Raw genomic sequence first — 12365 nt, 5'->3', positions numbered from 1 at the left:
TTAAAAAAAAGTGTGTTCACATGCCCTCAAAATACCTCCCCAAAACTTTGTATTTACAAGACAATAAACAATAGCCTTATAGTGGAGAACCCAGACATCACACTGACCGAGTAACTAGGCTGTGCTGCCATCTTGTGCCTCTGACACGCAGAGGGGCATGCTCTCTCCTTGTTATTCTGCCCTAAGTGTGCTATTTTTCACATGAGAAAACAACACCAACCTGAGGAAAACACATTTTTGACAAGTACTTCTCAAGAATGTCTAAGTCACAAAAGAGTAAGTGGCATTCACAGATTAGAGGGGAATAGAGAGAAAATGACAACTGAATTGCAATGTGGGACCCTGAAACATAAAGGACACTGAAAGAAAAATGATGAGATCTGAAAAAAGCTTATCTAGTCAGTAGCATCTACCTATGTATACCTTTGGTTCTGATCATCATATTGTGGTCTGTTAGATGCTAACATTAGAGGAAGCTAGTCAAGTATATGGAGAGCACCTCTGTGCTGTTTTTGTGCCTCCTACAAATCTCAAAGTAAAAAAAAAAATAAATTAAAAAAAAAAATAAAAGCCCACACATTCCTGTTTTCCACCACAGCTTCAGGACCAACCCATTTGCACACTAGATTCCCTTTCTAATGACTGCTGCATTCACTGTACTCTGTCCATACTACATCAGTCCCATTACACAATAAAGCTCTAACATACTACTTCCAAAAATAAGGCAATCATAAATTTCCAGAGTCTGCAAGAAGCTTCAGTGGGTACTGGAAGACAACACTGATGACTAAGTTTATCTGTAACAACCATACAGTGGAGAGAGAAAACTAACTCCCAAGTTGTCCTTTGGTCCCCGTGTGTGCTTAGTGGCATATATCACATCATTAATCAATCAATACAATTAAAAGCTTTTCCCATTTCTGGCATCCTAAAAAAGAATTTAGTCTTTACTTTTATAGCTTTCAAAAGGCTTTACTTTCAACAGAAGTTAACAATATTGCCATTACTTATTTCTCAGAAGCTAAAATTTAAATGAAACACGTACCTTCCAACCACTGCCAGCCTCTCTATAATACGGAAAGTTATCACAAATCCACTGGTAAATCTCACTTAATGTCATTTTCTTTTTAGGAGAGCTATTAATTGCAAATGTGATGAGGCTGGCATAGCTGTATGGAGGTTTTCCATCTTTGTGCTGTTGGACTTCTTCCTGGTCCAGCGTTGTATTTGGGTCAAGGAGTGCATTCTTCTTAGAAATTCCTGTTCCATGTGCATTTTGTGTAGCATCAGATTTTTGGATGGCTGCTCTCATGGTGAGCTGTGGTAACCAGTCCATAGATGTTAGGCTGCTCTCCAGTTCAGATGTCATCCTGCAGGTAAATAGACTCCTTAGTGAATATCAAGGAAATAAATTCCTGCTCTAGTCAAAATAATCCAATATTCACAAATCTAAGAGTTTCAAAATAAGAAAAGTTTAGTTAAATCTGAAGAGAAAGATTTATATTAATAGACAAACTAACTCATGAAGGGTTTAAAATACAAAATAATACATACACCAACTGCTAATGCCATTCTTTCTTAAGAAAGAAAGGGGGGGAGGGGGAAGGGGGACAGAAGGGGAGGGAAGGAGAGGAAAAGAGGCAGCAGGATCCTGGTATGAAAACTTCAGCAGCCCAAGTCCTTACCAAAACCCCACAATCCTAGGCTGTGTACCTCTATCTCAATTTCTTTGCCACAATTTTAGAAATTATACAAAGGGGTGCCAAAACTAAAGTGAAGGCACGAAGTCAGAGAACTGAGAAACAGATGCAGGGATCTGCATGAAGGCAAGAAGGGAAAGCCGAGCATGTGTAAGGCAGGAAGGTAAAGTGGTGAGACAAGAACAGCAAGAAGACAAGCTGGGGAGGGACTAACGAGGTACAGTCAAGGACACTGTGGAGGGAGGGAGGGAGGGAGGGAGGCAGTACCAGGCAGTTAGTAAAAAGCAAAGTCAAGAAACCAGCTTACAAAAATTGAAAACATGGGAGTATAAAATGTAAGAGATTAAGCCAGAAATGGTCAAAAGCAGCACAAGCTCAGGCTTCAAGACACCCTGCAAATTGAAACTTCTGATGTATTTTTCTCCAAGACTAAAAAATGCATACCATTACGACCCAAAGAATGAGAAGTTTCAATATGTTCACACACTTTCTAGAGAAAAGAAATAAGCTGCTGGATAACTGGAGCTGAGAACACAGAAAGGATGCTGGCACTTCACACTGCAGTTGCCGGTGTTGAAGCAGAGCACACAAACATTCTGTCCTGGGATCACAAAAGCATGACTAGTGACCCAGTAGTAGAAGTAGAAGATGAAAGTGACTTCTAAGTGATACTAAAGTAAGGAACTGCACCACAGTCAGATGTTTAGGACTGAAGTGCAGCTCAGTGGGAGAACATTCCCTAATATAGGGAAGGTCCTAGATTTGCTCCCCAACACTACACAAAGAAAAAAAAAAGGTGACTGGGCGGGAGAATATTCCATACAGGCCCTCTATCCCAAACAGCTCATAGCAGAAACCAGCCCCTGAAAGGCAAGAGTCTGAGAGCCAACACAGGTTTGGGGAATTAGGAAGATCAGAATTCAAGTACTAATTCCAACAGTTTCCAGCTGTGAACCTGTGAAAATGTTTACTATCTGAAACTCCAGCTTCCTCATATGTACAAAGAAACAATAAAAGTAGCTACACTTAAACTACTATCTGATTAAAGCATACATACATGCACAGAGAAAACATGCAGTAAATGTTAATAATATTGGTCTAGGAGTGTCTTGGGAAGGTACTAGTGCACTTGAGTTTCAAAAGGTGGAGGAAGAAGATAATGGAAGGGGAGAGGGAAATGATAGAGGAAAAGAAGGAGAGGGAGAAGAGGAAGCTACAGAGGAGAAAGAAGGTGAGGAGGAAGTGAAAGGCAGGGAGTCAGACATGGAGAACTAGAGTCCGATCATATCATCTGATTTTCCTAGTGCTCTGAGCCACTGTTTTACTTTGTTTCTCAAATTCCCTCCTTTTCTAAAAACCAAACATAAATTTCCCTAAATGGCACCTTCAGGGATCTTAAAGAAACAAACTCATATTATCCCACCGTACACTGGAGCAACCAGAACTGCTCATGCCCAATACCTTGTAAGGACTATGAAATAAGGAGAGACGCAAGTTTCTTTTTTTTTTTTTTTTTGGTTTTTGGTTTTTTTTGAGACAGGGTTTCTCTGTGTCACCCTGGCTGTCCTGGAACTCACTCTGTAGACCAGGCTGGCCTTGAACTCAGAAATCTGCCTGCCTCTGCCTCCCAAGTGCTGGGATTAAAGGCATGAGCCACCACTGCCTGGCTAAAGCAACTTTTTTTTTTTTTTTTGGGCAAATTTCAAGATTATACTACACCAAATGAGTGAAAGTACCTGGAGCTTACAGCCTCCACCTTCAATTTAAAGATGAAAAACTAAGGGTCCAATGGCATTAGAGGTTGTCTTTATACCTCTATAATAAGCAAAAAGCTTATTTGAAAAAAAAAAGTCAGCTTTTGATGATGATTATAAAAATGGGAACTGTTAGCCAGGCAGAAAGAGGCCAGCCTACTCTACAGAGTGAGTTCCAGGACAGCCAGGGCTACACAGAAACCCTGTCTCAAAAAAGCCAAAAACCAAAAAACCAAAAAACCAAAAAAAAAAAAAAAAAAAAAAAAAAGGTTTCACAATAGCCACTGGGTATGGGACTATGTTTGAGTAATAAACAGAGAGCCATTATCAGGTTTTTTTTTTGCCCTCTAGGAACCAACAGCTTAATCAGTATCAGACATGAAAAAATTGCTTGAAGGAGCAACATTAACTGCAGGTACATTGACTGTTCAGGAAGGAAGCGTGATCTGCAGTCCTGGAGCCAGGAAAGGAAGAACTTCATCTGTGTCTTAAAGTAAAGATGGAACACTGTGTCAGAAGTAGATACTGTTGCACTTCTAATTACCTCTTATGCTAGAGAAAACATTACATATTCCATACAATTTCTCAAATATGAAGTCTGAAAAAAATAGGGTTGTTTCTAATTTATTACAGTTTATTTATTCTTGTTAGTAAGGTAGAAAGTGCCACTGTGATACTGAGGCAGACGTTGCAGTGATTCCTCATTAAGCAAAAATATAAAAGATGACCATTCCATTTGGACCACTATCAGCAGAGCGGCGACGGCAGAAGTTTGATTGTATAAGAGACAAATGGTGGTGAGTTTAAAACAGTACAGACAGCTCTGAGGAATTTGGTTATTGAAATCTGGCTAAGAAATGTCAGGCCACTTTACCTCACCTCATTCCAAAGGCCTCCAGCTGACTTCCTGGACTGACTTCTCACCATCCCTCCCTGCTAATCACCTCAAGTGCAATGTATACACTCAAAGAGAATTTGGAGATACTGTCATCACAGCCAAGCACTTTTAATGTCTCTCTCCTGATTATGTGACATATAACACATTTTCAAAAGTTTTAGCTTTTATTGCTTTATTACTTCTCTAAATTCCTACTGTTGTGCTAATTTAGCATTTAGCACACTTCATATAAGTAAGTATATCATATGTCTAAGCTTCCTACCTTCATCCTCCTCTCACACAACCCCACTGATAGTGACCATATACTAGGTGCTAACTAGTAACATGCAGATACAAAATATCTAAAAATAACAGTAATTTAATAAAGAATTTTAAAAAATCTTATCTGAAATGGCCTCCCCTTTTCACTGTTTTATCTTCAAGACTCAAACCAAACATCTCTTCCTATATAAACCTAGTCAATTGCCTCTTCCCATTCAGTAATTAAGATGAATGAGACCCTGTTCTTATAAGGAACAGATTAAATAAACAGCACAGGACTTATATCGAAACTGAATACCCTATATCATGGAGCCCCTCAGAGTGCCTGGAAAGAGGGACCTGCAATAGTTAAAACAGTGACTACCTGCCAGGTATGGGCCAGCACTTAGGAGGCAGAGGCAGGTGGATCTCTGAGTTCAGGGCCACTCTGGTCTACAAACTGAGTTCCAGGACAGCTAGGTCTACACAGAGAAACCTTGTCTCAAAAAAACAATGTGTGTGTGTGTGTGTGTGTGTGTGTGTGTGTGTGTATCTGTGTCTTGGTGGACCTGTGTATGCACACACACTTAATCAGTCCAGAGTACCGTCAAGAAGCAAAGCACCTGTTAGAGGTTAAAAGGAAGCAGCAAAGAGTAGACTGGAGAGCGTATGCGAGCACAGCAGCATCATCGTTCTTATAACTTGGGAAAGGTACTACCTACCACAGATTTACACAAACAGCTCTACTGAAATACCAGAAGAAAATGCTAATATGGAAACAAAGAGAAAAATGTTTGTTTGTGGGAGAAATGGAAATGGAGACCTATCACCTAAAGTTCTAATATTAGTGTGGCATCCTTCAAAAGGAATCTTTTCACAACTTTCAAAGAATATAGAGCATCAAAGTATAACAACACAACAAACAAGTATGGTAACTCACACCCATAATCTTAAGAGGTTAAGGCAGGAGTGCTGAGTTCAAAGCTAGCTAAGTCTACTGAATGAGATTCCATCTCAAAACAAAACCAAACAAAACACTTCTCAAAACTTAAGTCATGACATGTGGGTAAGGAGATGGGAAATTAATTTCACTTTACAAAACACCACTGATATGACCTTGCATATGATTTGCACATTATCACACTCCTTTCCTTTTCTCATTCCCAAGGAGTAAGGATGTTTACTCAAAAAGCTTTTCAATTCCAACAAGAAAATAGAATGGTGGAGATACTGTATCCTAATAGCCTAAGAGGAGGACACAAAGGAAAGTAAAAAGAATGACTTTATGCGGGTGATGATTTTGTGACCCAAACAGTACTGAGCCCTTCCACTCCATTCCTGGAATTTGTTATTTCACCTAGTTTGGCAGCACATGACAAAATTACACAATGGGGAATTAAAATGAAATCCTTGTGAAATATATACTGGCTCCTTGTCACATAAAACAAGACTCTAAATGAGAAATTAAACTGATTGCAAAGTTACAAGTAGAGATAAAATACAGATCCTTAGCTTAACCACAGGCCTGACTATGGCCTTGTGCATCCTACAATTTGAAGCTCTGGGACACTGGAGAACACACTCTTGCTTCTGAAATCCAATCTGAAATATTGTCTAACATTTCTTTATACTTTATGGCAGCTCACACCTTTAATTCCAGTAGAGGCAGGCAGAAATCTTAAGTTCAGTCTAGCTTAAGGCTCTGCATGCCTCAGGGATTTATTTTGGTACCATGGAACCTCTTCAGTGGCCTATGAAATTCTTAGAATAATCTTCGTAATTTATTAAACGTTAAAGATTACAAAGAAAACCAATTATACTAAGTATGAATTTTAAATATTGCTGCAGTGATTTTTAAACATACATATGCTACCAGCAACCTCGGTGAGAATGAGACCTTCATCAGACTACTTATTATAAGTCATCCAGGATTTAAATTTTTGTAGATAGCACCTGGAAACTGAGAATATACTTATTCCACAAATAAGATCTTTCAATAATGATTCCTGAAACAGTCCACAAGACCTTCTTTACTCCACACAAGAATTCTGAATCCATAGTTCTCAGGTATAAAAGCCCTAGCTGGTTCTCATACTGCAGAAAGACAAAGGTGTAACAGGGAAAAAGAAGATGCTTTCATTTGCTTGGTACAGAACCTGATGGATCCTAACAAGTATAGTTCTCTAACTGACTGCTTTCTCTACTGCTCCTTCCTCAACACATCTCAAAGCAGCCATTCCCTATCCCACTGAGAAGGAACAGCATTCAACTACTTTCCTCTAAAGCATAACTGATCTGTTAAAATGTCTTTAAGAAATTACCTTTTCGAGAGACAAGCCAAAAAGGAAAAAATTCCTTGTTCTGAAGTGAAAATACAAAGTGAAGAAATTATACTTCAAGATAGAAAACTCAGCAAATAAGAAAACATCATTTACCAAAACTCAACTTTCATAACTTTTCTTCCACCTCTGAAGTTCTAAGAATTTTGACAGTACAAAGTATATAAAAAACTTTTTAGGGATTTGTGAGAACTGCCATCAGGAAAAACAATGTGATTTCAGAGGAACTTATCACAAATAGATTGAGAAAGAATCCCATGAGGTTATTTTGAAAAGTCCTGATATTTAGATTCCTTAGGCTTGCCACAGGAAAACAGGCAGGGTACTATCATGTCAACCAGCACTCAGGAGGTAGAAGCAAAAGTATTAATTCACTGCCAGCCTCAACTCCATACCAAGTTCATGGGCAACATGAGACCCTAACCCCAAGCCCCACCCCTCCTTTTTATTTTTTTATTTTTTTGGTTTTTCAAGACAGGCTTTCTCTGTGTAGCCATTGCTGTCCTGGAACTCACTGTGTAGACCAGGCTGGCCTTGAACTCAGAAATTCGCCCGTCTCTACCTCCCAAGTGCTAGGATTAAAGGCATAAGCCACCACTGCCTAGCTTTTTTTTTTCCCCAAAATAATTTCAAAGGAAGAAAATTCGCAACAATGGATTAGGAGACTCATTGTACTTTTAAAAGCACTTTTTAGGATAACCTACATCTCTTGTACTGTGGATAGTACAGAGGAAATTGTCTTTAGCCAGAGTTCTCTTCATAATGATGCCACCATTAACAGAAGTTAAGTCTGTAACTACCCCAACTTTTCTCATGTTCTCATGGGTACATGTGTGGAGGCCAGATGTCAAGGGCAAGTTCCTTGCCTTCCTCACTGTCCACTAACATTAGCCCCTAAGACAAGGTCTCTCCTGAACCTGAAACTCAGTCATTCCAGGCTGACTGGCCAACAACCTGTCTCTGCCTCACTAGGGCCAAGATTACAGATGCTTGCCACCACAACCACCAACTTTTATTTATGTATAAGTAAAGTGTGAATATAAGTATAAATGTAATTGGACCATATGCATGCAGGAGTCCAAGGAGGCCAGAAGAAGGTGCTGGATCCCTGGAACTGGAGCTACAAGTGGTTGTGAGGCACCATTTGGGTGCTGGACCCAAACCCAGGTTGTCTTCAAGAGCAGCTGGTGCACTTAACTGCTGAGCCACCTCACCTCTCAAGAAGAGAGAAGGGAAAAAACAACTGTTTTACTTTAAAGAGAGGAAAAAATAACATGTGGAGACAGTAATCTATCATTAATGCCACACTCTGCATTTAAAACTATCTATGGAATTATATGAGTAGATAGGCTAATGAACATCAATCCCTTTTATGTATCACCCCCAAAAAAATCTCTGCAATTGATATTTAAAAACCAAAACAGAATATAATATTAATACTTCTTACATTAGGTTACTTGTGCCCACATAGTCATTTTGTTCCATTAAATTTTATCCCTGCCTCTTTTTCAAACCATACTGTCTCAGTTCATCATCCAACATCTCTTAAATATCCTGCCTGCATGTCATTATACCAGTGAGGTGGCACCAACGGTAGCAAAGGGAGTGAGATGATGCACTGTAAATGGTAAACAAACAGCTTATGCTGCTGCTTGCATTTGCTGAGTTCAGCAGCTCTCAGAATATGGTCCAGAGAGTCTCTCACGGTAGTGTAAATGGCCAGAACTAGCTCATAAGCTAATAATATTATTTTCATTATGACCATCACAAAATATACAGGAACACAATGCACACTGAATATGTAGCACATAACAGGGATTCAACAGATGTCAGCCATTATTGCTAGTAAGGTAGACACCTATTAGAATATGCTTGCTTATTGCTCTCAGTGTACAGCATGTAACACATCTAAATGAATTCAATACCACACTATGGATTTTAAAACCAAGACAAAATAGCCCTTGCCATCTATCATGAAAGGTTTCCTAACTACAAGCAGTCATTACAATGATAGAATTTTCATACAGTACAGAAAACTGGAAGGTTTTTTTTAACTTGTAATTTACCAGTAAGTCTTAAATCAACAATGTGATATACCTGACTGTGACAATAAGGAGAACGTCTACAGTTTACTATTATTTATATCACAGCATCAATGCACAGAAATGTCATGATAAATATCTGTGTTTACTTAAAAAGATATTCCCAGAAGGTTATAAATGCACTCTATAATATCTACTTTTAGATTCCTTGTTATGATTTCAAGACTGGTTTTTAAAAATCAGATAAAATGTAGTCTACTACATGAAAACACTCTAAGTTTTTTAAGACATGAACCAAAAAAAAAAAAAAATTAAAGGGGAAAAATAGAGGAAAAAATCAAGGTATAAGACAGTCAACTAAAACTAGAATTTTGGAAAATATAAACTACAGCTTCCAGAAGACAGAGAGATAAGCAATTCCTTCAAGACTGTGACGATTTAAGGAAGAAACATCACATTAGATTAAAAGGAAGACAAAGCCAGGCATGGTGGCACACTGCCTAGAATTCCAGCACTCAAGAGGCTAGGGCACATCTCTAGTTCTAGTCCAGCCTTGGCTACATAGGAAGACACTTTCAAAAACCAAGAGCCGAGGATATTGGTCAGTAATCCAGTGGTTTCACAGCATAGACAAAACTCCAGGGTCAATCATTCTGAGTTAAAAATAGAAGTTAACCTGAACTCCTAAAAGGCTATACTTTAATTGAGTTTTTAAATTTTGTAAATACAAATATTAACCTAAAAACTAAATAAACAGACCTGCTCTAGGAGCATATGAGGAGTTAATTTATATAAAGCACCAACTCATTACCACTATGATTACTTTGTGTGAAAAGGTATAGATGTTAATTCTACAGCTAAATGGTTACCAACAAATTATAGGTAAAAATGCTACCCCTAAAATGCATTTGACCCTAAGAGCCTCTGCCTGGAGACCTATCTTTTCAAGACTCTGCTGTTTGTGTTTTGTTTCTTGTCACCATTTCAGAGTTTCTCAGCTTTGACATTCTGATTTTACCCTTGTGTTTTCTGTCTGGCATTATCCTTGTGTTTTCTGTATGTGTAGATCTCTGTGAAATGGAGACCAGCCTAGTCTTCCTAGTGAGTCCCTGGCTAGCCAGAACTCAGTAGTGATGGCTATTCAAACCCACAGCCTTCCAGTACAAGAAACTATATGTTCACTGCGTGACTGGGGAAGATCATAATTTTGAGTCCAGCTTAGGCTATGTATTGAACCTTGTCTTAAATAATTTTGCCTATACTACATTCAAGTAAAAAGAGCAAAGTGTCAGTTGGTAATAACAACCTAGTTAAATCACTATTTAGCTTACACAAACATTACTTCAAAGAAATTTAAGTTTGTCCTCGAATTTAGCCATAAATATATATTGATAATAAGAGATATGAAGACATTAAAACTATCTCTAAATTTGGCATTACTTCTTAAATCATAAAAATATAGCTACTAGGGGTTGGATAGATGGCTCAGCAATTAAGAGCGCTGACTGAGGGAAAAAAAGAGCACTGACTACTCTTCGAGAGGTCCTGAGTTTAATTCCCAGCACCCACATGGTGGCTCACAACCACCTGTAATGGGATTCAATGCCCTCTTCTGGTGTTTCTGAAGAAAGCTACAGTGTACTCACATACATTACATTAAATAAATAAATAAATAAATAAACAAACAAACAAAAGAATATATAACAGGCCGGGCGGTGGTGGCGCACGCCTTTAATCTCACTTGGGAGGCAGAGGCAGGTGGATTTCTGAGTTCAAGGCCAGCCTGGTCTACAGAGTGAGTTCCAGGACATCCAGGACTACACAAAGAAACCCTGTCTCAAAAAAACAAAAAATAAATAAACGTGTGTGTGTGTGTGTGTGTGTGTAACACAACTATAATTTAAAAACCAATCCTAATACAATGATTCAACATCACCTACAAAATACAATTAAATTATTTTAAATATTTAAGGAGACTGGGAGTAGCTCTAATCTATTTACTTTCTGTTTCCCCCAAACAAAAAAATGAAAAGTTTTATTTTGGAGACAGGGTTTTCCCATGTATCATGTGGGCCTTGAACTTGAAATCTTCTAGCGTCTGCCTCCTAGGTGATTTGACCACATACATGTATGCCAGCTCACACCAAGAACTTCAAAAGCTTCACATCCTACCATTCCACTCCTTGACTTGATTCACACAACTGCCCATTCTCACTCATACCTGCAATTCCAACCCTCCAGCAGTCACAGGTACAGTCTTTCTCCATCAGCTTATGAATAAATGCAGTTCTGTTTGGCAGGTGATGGTCAATTTGGATTGTCAACCTAATAAGACTTAGAATCACTATAAAAATAAGCATCAGCCCACTTCTAAGGGAAATTTCTAGAATACGCTGAGGTACAAAGGCACACTCATGTTGTGGGAGGAACAAATTTATGGGCTAGAATCCTAGACTAAATAAAAAGGAGAAAGGAATCAAAAGCTTTCTTCACTCTCTGCTTCCTGTCTGCAGATTCAATGTGAAGAGCTCCCTAAAGCCCCTCTTAGAGCCAAAATATCTTTCCTTCTTTATTGTATTTTAGTCAGACACTGTCACAACAAGACAAGTATTTCTGGTTGGGGGAAGAGCACGGAAAGCAGTTTTAAGTAATCAAGTTGTTAACCTCTCTCTCTCTCTCTCTCTCTCTCTCTCACACACACACACACACACACACACACACACACGCACGCACGCACGCACGCACGCACGCACGCACGCACGCACGCACGCACGCAGGATAGGAGGGGGGATTTTTCCTTTCTTATCTGAAAACAGCTTCCATTTAGAAAAACCAATGACAAACAGTCCTCTTTACATACAAATCTTTAAGAACAGGGCTCTCTGCTTTTGAGAGGAGCCATGCAGAGCACTACAGAGATGAAAAGTCTTTACTGTGAGTCTGACTTACAACTATAATCAAAGATTCTGATTCTAGAATTATACACAAGAATTACAACACACTCTAGGTTAGTTAATCCATCCCAAGTTCTGTAACCTTATCAAACAAAATTTAGGCAAGTATGCAACTAAAATGAATATTATATAAGGTTCTAACATAAACACAAATACTCCAAACAACTTAAAAATATTACTCAGTAGCCTTTATGATTGTTCCAGCACACCTGACTATAAAATATTTTAATGAAACCTATTCAGAGCAAACTCTACAAAACCATTTGATGTAACCATTCCCAAAGTTTTAAATATTAAAAAAAAAAGTACTCCCATCACATGAAAAGAAATAGCACTAAGTCAAACTTGTTCTACAGCAGTTCTGAGATAAAAGAAATTAATGGGCTTTTCTACACTTATTTGTTTAGTTTAATATAGAAAATGGTAATCTAAATAACC

The 12365-nt window shown here is 38.5% G+C and overlaps 1 protein-coding gene across 2 annotated transcripts in view; it reads right to left on the bottom strand.

The window, feature by feature from the left end:
• Positions 1-12365, bottom strand: part of Foxj3 (forkhead box J3) — a 77985-nt gene that overhangs the window by 48134 nt on the left and 17486 nt on the right. For both annotated transcript variants that reach the window (XM_052177212.1, XM_052177213.1), the window contains exon 3: positions 1046-1370. In XM_052177212.1, coding sequence (XP_052033172.1) covers positions 1046-1370 — 325 coding nt within the window. The remainder of the gene's footprint in view (positions 1-1045; positions 1371-12365) is intronic.

This window comes from Apodemus sylvaticus, chromosome 3 (genome assembly GCF_947179515.1).
Source record: "Apodemus sylvaticus chromosome 3, mApoSyl1.1, whole genome shotgun sequence".
Lineage (NCBI taxonomy): Eukaryota > Metazoa > Chordata > Mammalia > Rodentia > Muridae > Apodemus > Apodemus sylvaticus.
This window is presented reverse-complemented; position numbering and strand designations above follow the sequence as displayed.